The sequence below is a fragment of the Heteronotia binoei genome, chromosome 1 (assembly GCF_032191835.1).
Source record: "Heteronotia binoei isolate CCM8104 ecotype False Entrance Well chromosome 1, APGP_CSIRO_Hbin_v1, whole genome shotgun sequence".
Classification (NCBI taxonomy): Eukaryota; Metazoa; Chordata; class Lepidosauria; order Squamata; family Gekkonidae; genus Heteronotia; species Heteronotia binoei.
The window spans coordinates 187,420,875-187,441,923 of record NC_083223.1 but is presented as its reverse complement, the minus strand read 5'-3'; the positions used below and the strand labels follow the sequence as shown (position 1 = coordinate 187,441,923).

The 21,049-nt window shown below is 47.0% G+C and overlaps 1 protein-coding gene across 5 annotated transcripts in view; it reads right to left on the bottom strand.

Annotated features, from left to right (window-relative positions):
• The window catches only part of BABAM2 (BRISC and BRCA1 A complex member 2), a 287,811-nt gene that overhangs the window by 30,962 nt on the left and 235,800 nt on the right, over window positions 1-21,049 (bottom strand). For 4 of the 5 annotated variants that reach the window (XM_060245154.1, XM_060245163.1, XM_060245172.1 and 1 more), the window contains exon 11: window positions 1,169-1,322. The exons of the other annotated variant lie outside the window; for it this stretch is intronic. In XM_060245154.1, coding sequence (XP_060101137.1) covers window positions 1,169-1,322 — 154 coding nt within the window. The remainder of the gene's footprint in view (window positions 1-1,168; window positions 1,323-21,049) is intronic. 5 annotated transcript variants of the gene reach the window in all.

Here is a 21,049-nt window from a genome sequence, read left to right as displayed (position 1 = left end):
GAGTCTTTGCACACTGCCTTCCTATCATCTTTCCCCCAGTTATTCTGCAGTGCAGGCATCAGAGCAGAGGCAGCTTGGTCACAGCTAGGCATAGGAACAAACCACATTTTTGTGGTTTGTTTTGGTTCGTGGCTGAACCACAAACTGAACCACGAACCAATATAAACCAAGAGGCTGGTTTGTAAATTGACCTCTGCTTTCTGCTCCCCGTTATTTTTGGTGGGGAGCAGAAAGCAGGGGTTCTCCCCATGAAAAGCGGTAGGGAGATGAAAAGCATCCAGCAAAAAAACCCAGCTGAGTGGCAGGTAGAAGAAAGCAGGGGTTCTCCTCATGAGAAGCAGTGGGGAGCAGAAAGCAGGGGTCTAAATGGCTCCAAGCTCCCCGTTGCTCAGCTGTTTTTTGTGAACAGCACAAAGTGAGGGACTTTCAGCAACTACCATGTCTTAAAATCTGTGGAAGTTCATGGTGGCTCTTCAGTTTGCAAACTTTGGTTTGTGACCATGAACTGGCCAAAATTTATCATGAACTTACAGTCGTGAGCCAGTTCATGTCCAACCCTGGTCACAATACCACCATGCCATGCAAGGGAAAGGAGAGAGGAAGATTGCCTGACTTCTTCCCTTTCCCTCTCCATCTTCAGATCAATGAAATAAGCCTCTTCCCTCTCCACGGATATAGAAGCTGCACTAAGGGAAAGAGCTGGGATGGGACAAATGATCTGAGATTACAGATGATGGTGGTGAAGAAGCTGTGATTTTGGGAAGAAGGGAAGAAGTCTGAACTTGAAAGCGAGGAAGTCAGAATACTACAAAGAAGAAACATATGTGATCTCTCTCTTCTCTAAATCTGGTGGATGCTTCGGGATGGTCTATGAACAGAGCTCCATTTGCAAAATGGATCTTTCTCACCTCACTCTTCCTGCTGAAGCTCATTGCAGTCTGTGAGATGCTACTGCTGTGAATTGGGGGTCCTCTTACAAAAAGCATGGGGCATGACATGGGAAGGGCCTGCAATGAGATGGGATGGGAGAAATCTCCAAAACATGCCCCTCCTTTCTGCATATATAAGCACCCTTTTTTCAAGCAGAACAGTATTTTAAATCCAAACCAAAGCAAGTTCAAAATGGCAACATGTTAAATAGTCAGTACTTCATTGAAAAATTACTTACTTTGCTCTTTTAGCCATCTCATTGCCATCCCAACGTGGACTGTAGGGGTAGTTTTTCTGGGCTTGGGCATATAGTTCCCCACTACTGGTAAAATGATAGACAGACTGAAATGTTAAAGTTGGCTGATCTCGAGGAAAGTACAGAGGCAGGTCAACTATAAAGAAAGGAAGAGATTATATATAAGCAGCTTTCATTCTGACTTCTTTTCATTTTCTTGTACAAAAGGACTGCATGCAAGCTCAAACATTAGGAAAAATACAAACTAGAAAAATGCTGAGGCAAAAAAGGAGAGCTATACTACATTTCTGTTCCCAATATAGTGATGTTTAAAAGATTTATTGTAAACCATCACTCATGGTGTTTTTGCAGGAAGAGACATGAAAAACAAACTGATAATATTTCCCCCCTCCCCAGACCAACATTAGTTATTTAAAATCAAAAGATTTTGAACATCCCCCACCCCTAAGAATTCAGAGCAGGGTGACTCTAACAGCATTGCTCATAATAAGGGAATATCTTGAGGCGGGTGCGCAAACCTAACATGTCTGTCTGTCTGTGCATGTGTGCATTCATATGTGCAGCTGTTTTGGGGAGAGAGGATCTGAGTGGAATGTCTGATGTAGCTATTATGTCAACCACTGTAAAGCAAACCCATTCTACCATCATTTGCACCAAACCCTTTGTAATACTTTAGGATAATATGTATGCTATTTATCTTGCATTTTGAAACCTTTTAGCTATATTTTGATGTGCTATGCTAGTGCTTTGTCTTCTGCCATTTTGTCACATATGGTGAGTGTCCCTGGCACAGCAGCTCTAACTTATAGTGCCTGCCAGAATGCCATCCTAGATTAGTTCAAGAGATCAGCAAATGATGTCCCCATATAGCATTGCTTGAGCCCAATGGACAGGTCTATGTTAATATGATTCTATTCAGTTAGAGCAATCCAGTAAAGAGTTAGCTCTGCTTTCAAGGGCTCTTTAGGGGTGAGAGAAATGAACTATGCAATCTATTTTACTTTATATTGCTCTAAATATTTTTCTTCTGGTTAATGCCTATTGGTGTATTTTGATATCTTTTTATACAATGGAATCAGTACAGGAAACAATGTTATATCCACCCTGTTCTGTACATACCCTAAGCTTCCATTCACGTAACATTCGCCATCAGGAATGTTATTATTGATTATAGTTTCCATTCATTCAAAGAATTCAAATTATTTAATCAGTCTTAGGTAATTCACACACACCTAAATGTTTGTAAATTGGGAGAGGGAGAGGAAGTAAGGAGTTAAAGAACTGAATCAAAGTCACAATTGGCGGTTAAGAGCACTCATAAATGCTGACTTTGATTTAACAAATAAAACTTCAAAGGAGAATGCCAGAAACCACTTTCTTAGGACAAAACTAGACATGACCCTGAGAGATCTCTGAAAGATCTCCCTCTCCTTCATAATTTTTCAGGCTTAATAACAGCTGTAGGGATGGGAAGCAAATCTGTTGCACAGAGAGGGATAGTGTTCAAAAATTTAACCTATGCTGCAATCACTCCCTAGAGCCACTGTCATATGAAGGAAACAGCAGCCTTGGAGATTGTATGTGTGACTGAAGTTCAGCCCCAATCTGACCCTCCAACTGCTTCTTAATTCTGAAAAGCATCATGGGAGATCTGTTCTTGGATCTCTTCAAGTCATGCCTACATTTGTCCTCATGAAGCATCTAGATTAGGATCTCTACCATACTTCACTTGTTCACTGTTCCAGTATTAATCTCTATGTATTTCTGTGCACACAAGTGAACTCTTACTCTTATTGGAATTTTAGACCCATTAAAGTGTTTTTCTTCATATATAGGAAACTTAAATAATTGGTGGTCTGAACACACAGGTTGGGATTCATAGACCAATCTTTCCTGCTCCCTTCATGTCACAGTTCCTTGCATCCCTGAAACACTGGTATTTTGAGTCTCCAAAGCCTTCATGATGGCATGTGGTGTGGTGGTAGGAGCAGCAACTAGAACCCAAAACTACAAACCAGGGCTGTTTTTGAGCAGGAACTCACAGGAGCGTAGTTATGGCTGGCTTGCAGGGTTGCCAATCCCCAGGTGGGGGCAGGGGATCCCCCGGTTTGGAGGCCCTCCCCCCCGCTTCAGAGTCATCAGAAAACGGGGGGAGGGGAAGAAAATGTCTGCTGGGAACTCTGTTATTCCCTATGGAGATTTATTCTGATAGAAAATCATGGAGAATTGATCCGCAGGTATCTGGGGCTCTGGGGGGGGGGCTGTTTTTTGGGGTAGAGGCACCAAACTTTCAGTATAGCATCTAGTGCCTCTCCCCAAAAAGTTTCAAAAAGATTGGACCAGAGGGTCCAATTCTATGAGCCCCAAAAGAAGGTGCCCCTATCCTTCATTATTTCCTATGGAAGGAAGGAATTGAAAAGGTGTGTCGTCCCTTTAAATGTGATGGCCAGAACTCCCTTTGGAGTTCAATTAGGTTTGTCACACCCTTGCTCCTGGCTCCACCCCTAATGTCTCCTGGCTCCACCCCCAAAGTCTCCTGGCTTATCCCCCAAAGTCCCCAGATATTTCTTGAATTGGACTTGGCAACCCTACTGGCTTGGTGTCAGGGGATGTGGCCTAATATGCAAATAGATTTTTCTATAAAAAAGCCCTGTGTGAAACAATGGTGACATCAGGGGGCATAGCCTAATATTCAAATGAGTTCCTACTGGGCTTTTTCTACCAGAAAAGCCCTGCTACAAACTATCAATGATGAACGGAAGACCCCTTCATAGCTCCAGGAAAAGGTTTCCAAAGGCTTGTGTTTATAACAAAATAAAGATACCTCTTCCCACACAAACTTGCAAAAACATTAAATTCAGCATTAGAAGTCCTGTTGAATGCACCCCTATGGGGGCCTACAAGGGACATTTTCTGTACTGGCACTACCTCTGTGGAACTGTCCTCCTTTTCGCTACTATCGGCACAGTTCCATTTTAGGCATTAGCTGAAAATTATTTTCTTCAGTCATTTGGTGATCACCATTCTTAAAAAAACCCCTGTCTGTTGAATTTTTGTTTTAAATTGCCACAATGTTTCATATTGTTTGAGTCCACATCTCCTGCTACACGTTGTAAACTATTTTCAACAATTCGGTATTTCCATCTGCTGCTAAATTAAGTTACCTTTTAAAGGATTTTAAAGAACTGAAATTTTTATATTGTTATGTTTTAATACTCCATTTTGCTTGTATTGCTTTTTAACAGTGTGTATTGATTTTCAGCTGTTTTAATACGGTATTGGCTTTAACTTGTTGCTGGATGCTTATATTGGCATCCTTTTGATGTTTTGTTAGCCTCTTTGAGTCTAACAAGATTAAGTGAAGTATAAATATTCTACATAAATTGTGACTCTCTTAACTGACTGCATGTTGATTCTTTTATTACGCATGCTGCCTCAAGAGTTTCTGGCTTAGAGACAGTATTGAAATAAAGTAAATAATGAAATCATATCCCAGTGTCCTACGAGCAGCTCCCTTACATGCTGGCAAAAAAAATGTAGTCAGTGAACTTGCATATTGCTGGATAATTTTAGTAACAATTAAAGTCCTCAAGAAATCCCCCAAATGTGTCACCCCTATACTCACAACCAGTCAGAACCTCACTAAAGTCAATTGTATAGAGTTGTCCTTGGAATTAAATCCCCAAGCTATTAAACTACAAATGAGTGCTGAAGGAGGAATAGCTTCTGTTATACATTTTTTTTTAAATTCCTCTATTTACATTTGTGACTGATCTACTGAACTTATTTCAGGGGGAAAAATTACATTAACTAGGAAAGGGAGGTTTGCACATGTATGGCTGCTGTTATGCTTTTTGGGAATCTTGGACCTAGAAGGAAATTCACAGAAATGATTAAGGTGCGGTATATGCTTAATTAATCCATGCCAAATAACTCCCTAGATGCTTTGCTGCCTTGGAGCACAGGACCCAAAGGCAAAAAATAAAAGATAATAAAAACACCCTGTCCCATCAAACATACATATAGTTTTTCTGCTTTAAGTTCATGTTTCCAGAAGTTTAATAATAAAAAGGCAAACAATACTATTCTGTCTACAGTTGCATGTAGCTACCTTCTTATTTTTTCCATAAGACAGACATTTTATAGAGCTTAAGATGATACATTTCAGAGGTACTATAATAGATAACTCTGGTACAATCAATTACACTTAGAGGCAGAAATAAAATGATGAAAGTAGGAAGAAATATTAAATTCTGTATCCAATTTTTAAAACAGCAAGCTAATGAATGACACCTTTGCCATTATGTGAAACTGTGGGTGCATTCACACACACTAAATAACATGCTTTGCACATGAATTTTTACCATGTAAGAACAGCAAAATCCACTCGCAAACCGTCGCTGTGTGAAAGCACCCTGTTTATCAGCAAATAATACATTTCAAAAACATTATTCTAATAGTTAAAAAAATTCATGCGGTATGTTCTGTGAGGTCGATGTAAATCATGAAGATTGGGCTTCAATTCTGATATTACCACTTTGCTATTTCTGCTTTGTGGTTAAATTTCATTTCTGCCACTGTGTTTAAAATCTATTTTTTAAAGTGCCAGCTTTTAAATGAAAAGCAAAATGGCTTTGTGCAACTGCTGCAAAATACTAGTTTTTAAAAATGAGAGAGAATAATAAAACGTTAGCGAAGAAAGTTAGCAATATGCTGCATAGTTTTCCTTTGTATTTTGTTTTACTGAAGAATCTTAAGTCTTCATTATCTTGATTTTGAAAACTTCTGACTTACCAAAAAAGACAGTAATAGCATTTTCCTCTTATTAACTAAGTCAAAAGCTTTGTTTTAAGAGCAAAGTATATAGCTCTGAAGTCATGTTTAAAAGTACAATAGAGACATGACTGTCACTTCAGAGAAGCTTTCATTTGCTATGATTAGCCTTTCAGCTATTGCAGTATTTCTTCCCCAGCAGAGGAATTGTTTCTCGAAAAAAGAAAATGGAAGAATGGAAGAAAAAGGCTTCTTTCAGTAAATTAAGAATACACAGGGACATGGTAAGGATTCAATTACAGTCAGGTATTTTGATTTAGTACATGTACGCAATTACGGTAATCTCCACTCCCCATGACTTGGTTCCTTTACCTATGCACTTTTGTACCTCTGCCACATTGCCCAACTCCTTGGGATCCTAGATTAAGTGTATTTCCCCCCCTGTCCCATATGAGTTTCAGGGGTTTTTTTCAGACTGTTTCCCCTCCCCTGCACAAGTTCATAAACCTTTGTGCTTTCTAAAGACAGGAGTCTGATCTCAGCCTAAACAGCAAGATTAATATAACTGCACATTAAACTGAAAATTATCACTAGGTTTTAAATGTAATCAAAGACTATTCTAGAAGCAGATATATAATTTTGAAAATCAGTGTACATGGCACTTTACATAAGCAAGAAAGACACCATATGGGCAAGAAACAATCTAAATTTTGACACTGAGGGACCGAGCAGGAAGAAAAGAGGGAAGGGGCAGGCAATGGTTACTGGGAAGCTGTATACACAGTCATGAGGGAATACTAGGGTGTTAAACCAAAGGCTCTGTAGAAGAGGTAGGTTATGAGTTTTTGCTAAATATAGAAGGGGAAGAAAAGCCCATATAGACATCAGCTTTAACAAATTATTCCGGTAGCAGTGTTAAGGATCAATGAGGTCTAACAAAGGGAATCCAGAAAAACAGGCTGCAGTAGTCAATGTGGAAGATGACCAGAGCATTAACTGGGTTTAGCAGATGGGAAGTGGAAGAGGAAAATTTTCCATACTATAGATGTATTAGATTGAACAGAGAACAAAAAAGAGGCAGAAGTCAAAGCAAAGCCTGTAGAATCCAATCCCATGTGTGAACACATTTGACAATTACGCTAGTGACCCATGTTCATCAAAATATATTATTGATATGTATGTAGGACTGAAAAAAGGACAACAATCCTTCTCCCCTTCTTACTTAAGAAGACACTGGTAGATCTAAATCATCATCTAATAGTCTAGTGCCGGATTTTCAGGATATGAGGTGGGACGTCATAGCACTCTGCACAGGTAGCAACTATGCTAAACAACCGACCTTGTAAGCAGCAAGCAGTATGCAACCCGAATTGGCCAGGCCTGGTCTAAATATTAGGAGCCTGGATTTTTGCACTTGCACACTGCTTTCTGCATCCTAGTACCTAGCACCTGACTTTATGGACCCTGAACTGAAAAGCATGCCTCTCCAGGTCTGTGAGTGACAACTAATGGATCTGAGCTGGCCCTGGAATATGTCATGAGAGTATTCATTGCAGTGTCTGATCTCCATACAGAAGAAAACAAAATGCCACTAGTATGCTATTAATTAGAGAACATTTTCATGTTTTTCCAATGTGGAACAGATTGCTCAAATTATCCCATTTGAAAGAACTGACCACTTGGTATACGGTAGTCCAATTATTTTTCCAGCATATTTTCTTTCTGCTTGAAACCATGGGCAGCTACTGCTACATACAAAATTAACAGTAGTTTTACAGGGCAAACACAAGACTCTCCCCTTAACTGATTCTAATATTAACATTCTATATAGTATTTTACACTTGAGTCACCAATATTATTTCCACATCTTTTCCTCTTGCTCCTCACTTGATACAATCATAAGAGTTTTTCCATCTTTAGAAAGTCAAGTTTATCTGAAACTAATCATAGGCATTTCCAACTCAATCAGAAGAGGAACAGCAAAGAACATCTAGAGACCTCTCTGCTTCCCTCTCTCCCAACCACTCCAAAAAAGGAAACCATATCTCAGTAATAATTATCTGTAACCCACTCCTGGCATACTCTTCTCAGTCTACTATACAAGCATACCTTGGATATCCTGAACATAAATATTTGGCTTCCCAGGCTCCTAGAATCATTGCCTTGCTACCACTGCAGCCCTACAGAGAGATGAGGCTCAGAACAGTGCCCAGGAGTCAGATTCTCTCCAGCTGTGTGATGTACTATACAGCATCACAGTATATGAACAAAGCAAACAATAAGTGTGAAACTTTTCCAGCAGGTCAAGGTGGGTCAGAGGGGAAAAAGGCTCATTTCGTAATGTTTTTGATGTCCAGTATCCTCAAAATATTTTACCCTTAATCAGTTTTAGGTATAAAGTTAGGGTGAATGATAATGATATCTGCAGCATGTAATCTAGTTGCTTAGCTTGATGCAGTTCTTGGTTCCAGAAAGTTCTACCCTTGCCTAAGTTTAATGGTTTGTAATTATTGTTTTACAGAGCAATCCGGGGGGGGGGGGGAAGGGAAGCGCTGTGGAAGCGGACTTACCGCTACGCCGGCAGTCGGGAGAATTACACTGGCGGATCCCCTCCTGTGCCGGCGGAAATGGGACGTGCACCACTCTCCGGCCGCCGCAGCGTGCCGCCGCAGCGGCCTGATGGCAGAGCACTGCCGTGCTGCACTGGGGGCACAGCAGAGGCGCAGGGTGGCACATCAGCGTAGGAGGGGGCCGACCCAGGGACGTGGTTGCCGATGGTCAGCTTTCATAGAGTTTTCGGAAAGGGAATGCCTCCGCCCCGCCAGGCGCAAACCTGCGCCATAGAAAATGCCGGCGTACCCCATAGGCAGTAGTGGAAGCAGGAAGCACATGCTGGCAGCGCTGGCGTGGCAGTGCAGATACCCTTTTGGAAGCTGTGTTATCGGCCGACCAATCCTCTCCTGATGTGGGCTGGCCACGGCCCCCCTCCCGCACCCAATCAGTGCTCCCCCCACCCTACAAAGGTTTTGACTCTGGCCACGCACAACTCCCCAGGGAGAGCAGGGCGCACGGCACAGCACTCTGCCCCGGAGGGCTGCACCGTGTGGACTTAGTGCAATGAGGGGTGCACTTAGTGTTGGGAACGGCACATAGAAGGGTGTTACTTAAGTTACAGATGCTGGACTTGGGGGGAGGTGAGCTACTTCTGGGCTGTCTGCTTAATCACTTGTGCTTCCTAGCCCTAACAGGTCTTGCTCCCGGAGCCCCCCATATAGACAGGTAAGTCCGGCTCAGAGTCCTCGCAGCCCCCAGCCCCAAGTCCAGCCAGTGTGGTTGTGGCTCCAGCCGGGGTGCAGGCCCCCGTACATTTGTATGTGGGGGTGCGCCCAGGCTGCACATCCCACTGCCATACCTCGCACCCTGTGTCTCCACCATCCCCGTGCCGGGGAGAGGGGAGTACGACATGTGTTGCGGCTTTCCCCAGGCCAGCCTCCGACTCGCCATCTAGGGCAGATCCTGGCGTTTGCACTGGACCCCGCCACAGCTGCTGTGATTGCGGCCTCGTATGCCATCCAGCTGGCCCGTGATGCAGGATAGCTGGAATTGTGTGGGATGGCTCCATCGGAGACAGCCGGGAAGTTCGCCCTGCTCACTGCAGCCACAGCCAGGGTTGGAGTCCTATGCCTGCAGCTGAGGCCCCACCCGTCTCTTTGTCTTTCAGATGTGTGTGCTGCACACCAGCCTCTGCGGCCGCCGGAGCACAGCTGACTGGCCCCCGAAGCCCCGCAGCTGTGGGAGCGTCCTCCGCCAACGGCATCTCGGACGGTGGAAGCCAGGAGCCTCCACACGCAAGCTTGGTCTCCCCGCTAGTGGATAAATAAACTTAGCCGAGCACGCCCGTCTCGTTTCATGTGTCTTTCATTTTTCCCACCTCGCCCTGGCTGCTCGTGGCTGGCCCAGGGGCATGGCTCTGCGGCCGGGGGGACTCTCGGAGCAACCACTTAGTGCAGATGTATTGGAACTGCAGTGGGCAAAATCGGTGATGCCCGGGGGCTGATAGGTGTCGAGGCAAACACTTGACTGGGGCTGCACCATTCGTCCATGCCGTCTGGGTCTGTGATGCAGCTGTCAGGGATGCCGTGGTCGTGGTGGGTACCCACAGAACGGGGGGAGTGACCCAGGTAGTGGACTTGGCTGGTCAAAAATAATGGCAGCTGGATGGCAGGCTCCATAAGGAGGGAAGCTGGCCGTGTTAGCTTTCCTGCCGCAGTGAAGGCTCGAACCCACGGTCCCAGCATTATGAGGCAGGGGATTAGCTTGCTAAACCAAGCCGCCTCCGCTGTGTGCTGAGGTGGCTTACAGCCAATACATGCTGGGGGTGGGGTTGGTCCTGGTTGAGACTGTTGGCATGATCGGCTCCCATCCCCCTTTCAGAGTGGCTTCGCTGGGATCACGTGGGGGCCACAAGCAGGGGGTGGCGTGGGCTGCTGCAGGGGCTTCTGGATATGCAAATGAGGGACACCTGCGGACTTGAAGGTGCGCCTGCTCAGGCCATGGAGCAGGTGGGGTGGGGTGAGTGATGGCTACCGGCCCTGGTGGCCGCCGGCCGCCGAGGGCCAGCCTCAGCTGAGAGTCGAGTCTGTGGCCACTCACACTTCACTGAATGCTTGCCGTGGTGCCCTGCCTGACAATCCCACAGCCAAGGCATGCGGGAACCCTGCCGAGGCGCTCCCAGCATTGCACTGGGGTTCCCAGGTCCCCTTCCCATGTTTTTCTACGTTGTCTTTCTTTTTTGTGTCTCCCCACAGGACTTCAGCTCTGCCTGCCATTTTGTCGTCTTCCCCATGCCTTTTCCAACAAGTGCATGAATTTTTGAAGGGATTCCGAGAGTGGGCCCGAGAATTCTTGTTTAATAATAGATTGAAGTGCCCAAAAAGCAGCAGCATACATGGGAGCGCGTGGAGTCCCCCCGGTGGCCCTGGGCATGTGAGCAGCCGCACTCACGGCACGCTCTCCTCCCTGGGTGCCTTGGCCATGCGCCAAGTGGCCCAGATGTGAGCTTGCACATGCTCCCAATTCAAGTGCCCCCCAAAATCCTGCTGGGCGCTGGCCTGTGCTACCGCCTCCACATTCTCCCACATCGGCGACCTGAGGTTTGGAAGGGGAAGGTCCTGGGGGGCTGGTAGGCATTGCTGGGTGGCAATGTTGTGCAGCATGATGCAGATGGCCACCAGCTTAGCCACAGGCAGGGTCTGCATGCTGTGTCGGCCGCCCGTGTGGTGCAGGCAGTGGAACCTCATCTTCAGCTGCCTGAAGGCACGCTCGATGACCATGCGAGTGGCCCTGTGTGCCTGGTTGTATGCTGCCCGGTCCTCAGGCGTGTCCTGGTATGGCGTCAGCAGGTAGGGCAGCAGCGGGTACCCTCGGTCACCTGTGGAGGACAGGAAGGTGAGGACAGGGGATGGGAGGGGCGCCCTATGCCGCCGCCTTGTGGCCTTACCTAGCAACCACCTTGGGCCATCCGGCCAGGCTGCCAGGAGGCGGCTAAGGCCCAAGGACGTCAAGATCTGACTGTCGTGCATGCTCCCTGGGAACTTCGCCACCAGATCTGTGAAGACTCCCTGGTGGTCGCAGGATGCCTGCACATTGAGGCTGTAGAAGTGGTGCCTGTTCTGGTACATCTTGGGATCCTCCCGCAGGGCCACCAGGGTGACATTCTTGCAGTCCACACCCCCACTACATTGGAGAACCCCGCAACTGCCGCGAAGCCGCAGTCCGCAGCTCCTCCTCGCCTGTTGGGAACCGCAGTCCGCAGCTCCTCCTCGCCTGTTGGGAACCACACATGCTGCTGGAGGTGCTGAAGCATGGCGTCCAGGAAGCAGTGGAGGCAGCAGCTGGCCAATGACTGGGAGACCTCCAGGACCTCGGACACCATGCCCTGGAAGGAGCCAGTCGCCAGGAATCGTAGGGAGATGAGGATACACTGTAAGTCGGGGGCCAGTCACCTGGCTGCAGAGGCTCGCCCTGAGCTGCTCACACAGGTCCTGGATGGCTGTGCAGTCCAAGTGGAAGTGGTCCAGACAGGTGCTGTCCTAGAGACGCAAAGTGCTCAGGTGCTCCCGGTACCTGTGCACCCGATGATGTCTCCGCCACCACACCGTAGCCCACACATAGAGAGCGGGGAGGATGTGCAGTGTCTGCACCCGGGGGGCTCTGGCAGCGGGATGAGGGGGCACCAACCATCACAGGCCCCTATGGTTTGCACGATGTGGTGCGCTCTGCGGTGGCCTGGCAGCCGCCCCGACACACTCCACCACTGCTTCCAGACACTGCTGGAGCTCTGAGGGGCCCTGGCCGAGCAGAGGCGTGAGGCAAATGAGACCACCGGATGCCCTGCTGGTGTACTGTGGGAAAGCTGGGTGGGGTGGTGTGAGAGAGCCAACTATCAGCCAGCTGCAGTCAGCAGCCCCCGCATTGCCTGCCCGTAGGAGGAATGGTAGCAGACAGAGCTGCACTGGCCGAGAGTCACCGCCAGCTGAACTGGACTGAGGCAGAGAAGGCGCTCCTCTGGCTTGGTGGCCGAGAACGCCACGATGGTGCTCGCTGGCACAAGAGCCGGGGGGGGGGGGGGACTCCCGCTGCTGGGGTTTCTGGCGTATGGCATGGAGCAAGTGTCCGCCGTGAGCCAGGTCCCCCACACAGAGCAATCCACCCTGAAGCGCTGGAACGACTCATTCGGCCCTGCCAAGAAGCGGGTCTGGCATCTCATCACTGAGGGCTCGACCTATGAGGAGGTGGTGGCCTGGGCGCTGACCGGCTCTGAAGCACTCATGGGACCCCTCATCTGCCCGGTGGCTGCAGCTGGCCATGGCATTGAGGTGATCCACGATAGGCTGGCACCCTCCCCCGCCCCTCCTCGCCACTGTGGGACTGCCACAATTTGATGGCGACACCCTTCCTCCCCAGGTAACTCCCAGGACTCCTCGCGGACTGGCGTGAGCCCACTGCGGACTCAGAGGTGGACGGCTGCTCTAACGAGGCAGCTGAGGACTGGAGCTGGCTGCCCAGCACCTGTGCAACAGGAGGTCAGCAGGTCCAGCGCATCCCCATGCAAATGGTTGGCCCTCATGCTGCGAACCCTGGATCTGCCCACATCGCCACCCCATGCCCTGGGGCCAGGGAATCCGGGAGGACCGGCCATGGCAGACTCGAGTGCGGGGCGTCCGACGAGCCCCCCCAGACCCTATCCAGGGGGAGCCGCTGGAGGATTCGGAAGGCGGCAGTGATGCCAAAGGCTGCACAGGTGCGGGGACCCAGGGCTCAGGGACCATGGCCAGCTCAAAGGATCCCTGCCACTCTGTTCTCCATGTGGGCAGCCATAGAGGGGCACCGGGAATGGTGGGAGGCCACGGCCGTGGGACAATGCTGGATGGCGGGGATGGAGGGGACTGTGTCCATGGCCACTGGCCACTTGTCCAGTCTCCTGGCTATGGTGAGGCAGTTGCAGGAGTGGGGTGCAAGGGTGGAGCGCCTGCTCGGCAATATCGACCAGCCTCTGGTTGGTACCGAGGGTGCTGCTCCTGCCATTCCCAAGGCTCCGCTCCCCCCAGCATGGCCGCTGTCGGGGTCGATGTCTGGGATGATGCACCTGCCCCTGACCGCAGACCGGCCACCCCATGGCTGCACCCCTTGGGCACCCGCCACTGCCCACTGTGGATGCCGGCAGCTTCCTATGAGGGGTCCGTGCGGCAGCCCCTATGCAGCCCTGCACTTCTATAAATCGGATTTCTGCACATAGCATTGAGTTTTTATTCGAGCGGGATCGGGGGACAGGGGGCGCCGAGTGTGGCACACAGCCACCCCAACACCATCGCGCGCCCCGCATGGGTGTCCGATTCTCTGTGGGCGGCCACAATCGGAAGCCACCACGGGGACTGCCACCAGCACCTTTGAGACACGGGTGCCTGCAGTGGGTGGCCTATTCTGCCCTGGCGGGCGGCCCCCGCAGCATCTGGGAGGCCATCCTCCCATGCAGGACAGGGCAGGGGAACACTGACGGGGGCTTGGCTTCCCCCCTTTGACAGGTAGCCTGCTGCATTGAACTAGTGGTAAGTGCTGAATGGATGCTCCCCTAAGGATTACACAGGCACACCATGGGACTCGGTGTGTGCGTGAGGGGGGTGAGGCATTTGGGCAGCCTACCCCGGGGAGTGCCCTCTCCGGCGGCAGGCGTCACGTGGGCCAGCTCCCCGGCTGCCACTCGCCAATTCCTGCCGTCCCCGCAGAAGCACCCCCCTCCTGTCCCCACCCTTGAGCTGCTCAGGGAGGCCATGCTCTAGCGTACCTTACGTGTCTACTGGCGGCGGCTGCTGCTTGGGCATGCTACGCTCCGGTGCCCCGAACCCTTATGGAGGCCGACTAGTGGCACCATAGATCCGCCCACGCCTGAGCGGCCAGCCGCCATGTATGTCTGGATTGGGCTGTTAATTTATGATAGTTGGCCTTGCAAGCTGTCTTGATCCTGCTCTGGGATGGTGGGATTTAAGCGAAGGTGGAAATAATACGTTAGTTAGTTACACCCTCTGTCCTTCCCTGAGCAGGATATAGTATCAAATAGCATATGGTCCACAGGCAACCTGTTACCTGAGCAAACACTTATGCATATCCTAGCTCAAAAATATAGTACTTCAAACAGTGCATGTGACTGGAAGAGCAGAGAACTTCTGTTGACCACAGTGTCTAATAGTGAATTAGACCTAAGTCTAAATCTGATGTCTAAATTTCGCAGAATTGTGTTTGGGTTTCACGTATTGTTTGCTAGATGCAAAACACTGTGAGATCTCATGCCCAACGCAAATACTATTTTCAACTAAGAGTTGACTCATAGGTACCTTGATGCTGTGTCTGCAGACAATAGATCAATGACTCATGTCTGTAAATTCCTGGAAGTGCCAACAGACCCCTTGCTTAGTCATCTTTCTAAGGGATGCTGAGTTCATGAGCTCTGTAAACCATAATATGGGAGCTAGCTGTACAGCAGTGTTTTTTTATTACACTCTGAATAGAGGACATTACAATTCTAAAAATAACTTCATGCACATGAGTCACTTCATCTAAACCCATTTAACAAATGTAGCGAACAGCAGTGTCTGGTCATGAAAGTGTGATTTTGTTGCCATTCTAAAAATCAAATAAATAATATGTCAGTGAAAGATATGTGATTCTTTCACTACCAAGTTTCCTGAATAATTTTAAGAAATGCAACTTTTAAAAATAAAAACTATACAATGAACTTGGCAAAAACTAAACAGTTGTTTCTCATCACAGTTTATCAAAAGACAATTGTTTATTTAACTTTATAAAAACAGCAGAAGATGTACTATACTCATCAATGGGTTGGAAATTTAGGCTAATAAAAAAATTAGCTAATGTGAAGCAATAAACTGAAGAATTTATCATAACTAGATAAGTTTTCTGTAAACATTGCCAATCACTCACTGTACCATTCTTCTCTGGTTTTTATCACAGAACTCTAGAGTATGATTAAAATTTTGATTTAAAAATAAATTAACATAGAAATAAAGCAACAGCAACTATTTAAAAGTCAGTTTTAAACATTTTTTAAAACTAAAAATTAATGTTAAAATGTTTTTAAAGTTAAAGTACAGCAGGTGGCCAAATGGAGAAACTTTTCTCTGCTGTCTACAGTTGCAGAGTTAGGAGACAAGGGGATCTCACTCCTAGCTTTAATGCATCTTCTGTAATGTGACAACTAATTTTTATCAGTATGGGGGATGTAGGCCACCATAGCATTCTAGGCTTGGTTTCTCTCAGTAAAAGAGAGGGGAGAGGGCATAGCCCATTTGGACTTTATTAATTTTGATTTATAGCCTGCCCTTCCCTTTGAAAGAGGAGAGTTACTGGCAACAACCACTGGGAGGCTTGATACTACCCAGCCTACAGTGACTCACCTAGGTCTGGCTGCCTGCCACTCAACAGCAGCCCCCCTATGAAAACAAGTGCAGTATAGCAGTTGAAGCTTAAAAGCAGGGTCTGGAGACCTAACTTGAAACCACCATTCTGTCAGAGGGTGATGTTACGCCAGGCACATACTTTCAGCCTAGCCTACCTAACAGGGTTGCTGTGAGGGTAAAAAGGAGAGGAGAATGAAGTAAACTTAAACTGCTTTGGTTCCCACAATGAAGAAAGGTGGGAAATAAAATGAAGTAAATTAATAATATAGTTGAAGATGGGAGGTAGATAAAAAGTAGATAAAAGATGAATGGCTGAGGAGAGACTGAGGCAGGGAAAGGGGAAAGGATAAAGGAGTTGCCAGGAGAAGGGAAAGGGGAAATAATGTGGGAAGGGGATACAGAGAAAAGTGATGTACCCCCACAAGTCCTTGAGGGTTTCCTACCATGCAAGTGGGCCTCATCATCAGCTGATACCACACAACTGGGTCATAGTTTTCCCAGGTAAAGGCTGCCAGAGGGGAGGATAAGACAGAGGGGCAGATAAAGGTAGGTTGACTGTTGGGTGGGAAGAAGAGATGGAAGCAGGAAGAGAGGCTATGGGGCTTTCAAGGAGGGAAAGAAGAAATAGTGGGGGAGGAGAAAATGAGATCTCCCTCCACAAGCCTTTGCAGGTTCCCACTTCTTAGTGTTAAAGTCAATATGCAAGCACAACAAAAGAAAAATGGGGAAGTCTTTGCATCAGGGCAACATTCTAGGCATTTTAAAAACAAGTGTAGTGCCAAAACCTTTTGATGCCGTCTTAGGACAAAAGTAGTTGCATTCAAACACAGCATTTCAAATTGTGGTAAGAAAATGCAAAATGAATTTCCAGATTAGACCAAAGATTTATCTTATTGAGCATTTTGTTGCCACCGACCAGATACCTCCAAGAATTTCATGAGAAGAGCACAAATGCAACAAGGGTTGCCAATAGGGATACCAGCCTCTAGGTGAGACTTGGAGATCCCCTGGAATTGCAGCTCATCTCCAGACTACAGAGATCAGTTCCTTTGGAGAAAATGGATATTTTGAAGGTGGATTCTACAGCATTGTACCCCAATGAGGTCCCTGTCCTCTCCAATCTCCCCAAACTCTCCAAATCTCCAGGAGTTTCACAACCTGGATCTGGCTACCTAACCCACAGTCCTCCACCAATGGCAAGGGAGAATCTGGCAATACTTGTGGCCAACCTTCAGGTGGAGCATGGAAATCAATTCCCCTGTTGGTAATGGCATATTCAGGGGTGGATAATATGGCATTATAGTAGGGTTGCCAAGTCCAATTCAAGAAATATCTGGGGACTTTGGGGGTGGAGCCAGGAGACATTAGGGGTGGAGCCAAGATCAAGGCTGTGACAAGCATAATTGAACGCCAAAGGGAATTCTGGCCATCACATTTAAAGGGATGGCAGACCTTTTCAATTCCTTCCTTCCATAGGAAATAATGAAGGATAGGGGCACCTTCTTTTGGGGCTCATAGAATTGGCCCCCCTGGTCCAATCTTTTTGAAACTTGGGAGGTATTTTGGGGAGAGGCACTAGATGCTATACTGAAAATTTGGTGCATTTATCCCAAAAAACAGCCCCCCTCAGAGCCCCAGATAACCACGGATCAATTCTCCATGATTTTCTATGGGAATAAATCTCCATAGGGAATAACAGAGTTCCCAGCAGACATGATGACCCTGAAGTGGGGGGGGGGGGAGGGCCTCCAAACTGGGGTATCCCCACCTGGGAATTGGCAACCCTACTGCTAACTCCCAACGCCAACTCGTTAATGAACACCAGAAGGGCAGGGGTCAGGCCTCAGCAACTTGTAGGCTGGGTTGTGGCCAGAGTTGAAATAATTAAGGCTGAGCCTGTGAGCACTGGGACCGAGGACGAGTCCGAGAAAACAGCAGGCGCTAGGACCTGGCACGTGGGGATGTAGTAGGGCCCGCGGTGGCTCCAGGCGTGCTGCTTTGTCGGGACGCGTCTTGTTGCGCTGACCGAGCAACTGAAGGTTGGAAGGGACTTGAGTAGGCAAGTGAGTGTTAGTCATGCCCTGATCGAGGCAAGGGCTGGCGGATGACAGCGGAGGAGACAATGTGGGAGAGTGGCGCCGTTTCCCCCCCCCTGCTTCCAGATTTTTGGAGAGCGGGGGAGAAGGCTGCAAATTCTGGGGTCCCCCGCCAGGGCGGGGGGGGGGGGAAAGCCTACATTATAGCCTGCTCAGGTCCCTTTGCTCCCAAAACACCACCCACAAATCTCTAGCAATTTTTCTACCTTATATGGGTTAGTAAAACACTAAATGCAACAGTTGTTTCTGAGGTTTAGCTAGTTCATAACATAAACAATGGCTGAAACTTACTACTTGGAAAAAATGCTGAATACTAGGTGCTCATGCTTGAGGCACCATATATAATAAACAAATCCAAGTCTTTCCTATGGGAGGTTTTTCGGTGTAGTAAGGACCTAAGACCCACCAACTGTGAGATGTAACAGAAAATTATGGGTTGAATATAGCAGAAAAGTTCATAGAAAGAGTTGGTGGGGTAGATCTTTCTCACCTTCCTCTCCCACACACAGTTTGTTCTGAACACTCAGAGCCTCAAGAACAAAATACATGACAATATGGACTGCTACAGTGACAAATCAGATAAAATTCCTTCTACCCCTTCCTCCACAGATGCAAACCTCTAGCAAAAGAGGATGGAAACAATTTTACCCAATTTCTCTTCATCACTGCAACTTCCCATTGTGCTGGGTATTTTGTTCACTAGTGTCTTCTTACCTTTTGGGGGGATATTCAAAGCAAATCAGGTTATTAGGGAAGGGGGATCTGTTATTTCCATGAATTTTCCCTGAATTCAATTCCACAGTTTGCTGCACAATAGATCTTTTGCCAAAGGGTTTTAAAAAAGCATATGGCAGATTTTTTTAAGATTCAGACACAATGAATGGAAATGGGGTTTCTCAGGAAAAGGGAATTTATTGACAAAACACCAGCAAATAAATATTAACCAAAGGAAAACAATGCATATAGCAGCAGATAAGAATTACAAGAAAACCTAATGCTAACCAACAAAGCTTCCTCTCTATGATGTCTCTTCTCTGGGCCTAGCTCTCTCTTCCTCCAGGCTAGGGCTCTCTTGCTTATTTACAAGAGAAAGTCTTACATTTGAGTTCCTAATCAGCCCTTACTAACTTTGAGAGGGATAACACATCATGGGCCCTCCCAATGTTGGCTGATTAGCTTCTGTGATTGCTTCCGCTCTCTGTGCCTACTAAAGGCATATACTTCCAAATACAAACGAGGAAAAACAAACCTACAGATGCTAGCAGCAGATTGGTTGGAAAGGTGAATCAGACATAGAGGAGAATTGTGTCATACCAGTACCACCTAACTTCAAAAAACAATCTTCTGCATTTTCACTATAGTAAGAACTTAGATTTTAGTTTGCCATGAGCATGGAAAGAAGGGAATATTTGAGCAAGCCCCAAACTCCTTACTTTGCGCCAAATTATGGTTTGTCATATAATAAGCCAAAGGAATAACTTGACCCAAATAAATAGCAAACACTATTATCGGATCTAGACAGACTCATAGAAAAGTGCAGGGATGTTAAGGGTTCCCTGCTCATATAAGATGTACATTTTCATTTTATGACCCTTTGCAACATTGTCAAGATGTGTGCTTGTAAGAAGTGTTTTAATTCTCAATCTTTATGATTCCATTAGGTTTCTTTGAATATTCAGTCAGGACTGTTATTCCTTGGTCTCACATCTACTTATTTGTTGATGTGTACTGAATAATTCCTTTGGGGTTATAAAAGCCTGCTTATACTAGAAACACAGTCAGATTATGAAAGAGGCAATGTACCATGAAAGCCAGTCAGCAAGGCACAGTGATGCATTACTGATACAGACAGCTCTGAAGTGTACCCCAATGGGCACACTGAGGCTACTAGCTTGACGCTAACCTAGAACTCTGTCATAGATTATGACAGTAGGCATGCAAAAAAAAAAAAAAAAGACCAAAAGAGCCTGTATAGAAATCTGAGTGCCACCTTGTGAATGAGTACATAAAATAAAAAGGCAAAGAATTCAGGGTTCCAGTTTGTTAATTTCTAATGTGCAGGTAGCTCAACATTGAACTACTTTATGTTACAAAAGATCTATTCATGGTCTCAACCAATGTTCCCTCTAAGCCAGAGGTTCCCAAACTTATTTGTCCTAATGCCCCCTTTTCAGAAAAAAAATTACTCAGTGCCCCCCTGGAAATCTACCTTCAAGAAGTGGACTAAAGGATGCAGTGACATATTTGCACAAAGAGTAAACAAAGATGTTGTAAAGAAGACACTTTGAAGCATGAAATTCTAAAATTATTTTATAAAATCAACTATAGTAACATTCACATTCACAGAGAATTTTTGAAATTTCAATTCCAAATGACAGGAGGCCATCTAGTTTGACATGTATTTGACAGGAGAAGATCTAGATGGGCCCAGCTAAATTGGTTGTTTTGTAACAATGATTGGTTGCACAATTCTAGCACTTTGACAGTCAGTCAAGGATATAAGTGGATTAGTAAAATATCGAAACTCAAGAAGAAGAACAACCAGTGCCGGCGCTAGGGGTTCTACCACCCTAGGCAGAACCCCACATGTGCTCCTCCTAAGGGGGGATATTCTTTGCATGCTGGTGATGATGTCATCACGTCAGCCAGCAGGCAAGCCCAGAGCCCCATGTGGTGCACACAAGTGCTGCCGCAATGCTACTTTTCTTCACAGGGCAAACGCTGTCTGTGCTTGTTGGAGCCTTCAAAGGAAGCCTCCGAAGAGTGCCCAGTTTTTCTGCTGCCTGCTGCTTTCAGATTGAAAGCAGCTGGGTGGGTGGCACCTTCCCATTGAGCTCGTCAGCTCCAACTAGTGCAATGGGAAGGTGCTGCCACCCAGCCACTTTTAACCTGAAAGCAGTAGGCAGCAGTAAAATGGGGTGCTCTTCGGAGGCTTCCTTGGAAGCCTTCGACAAGCACAGGCAACATTTGCCCTGCAAAGAAAAGGCAACGTTTGCCCTGTGAAGAAAACTGCCCAGGGC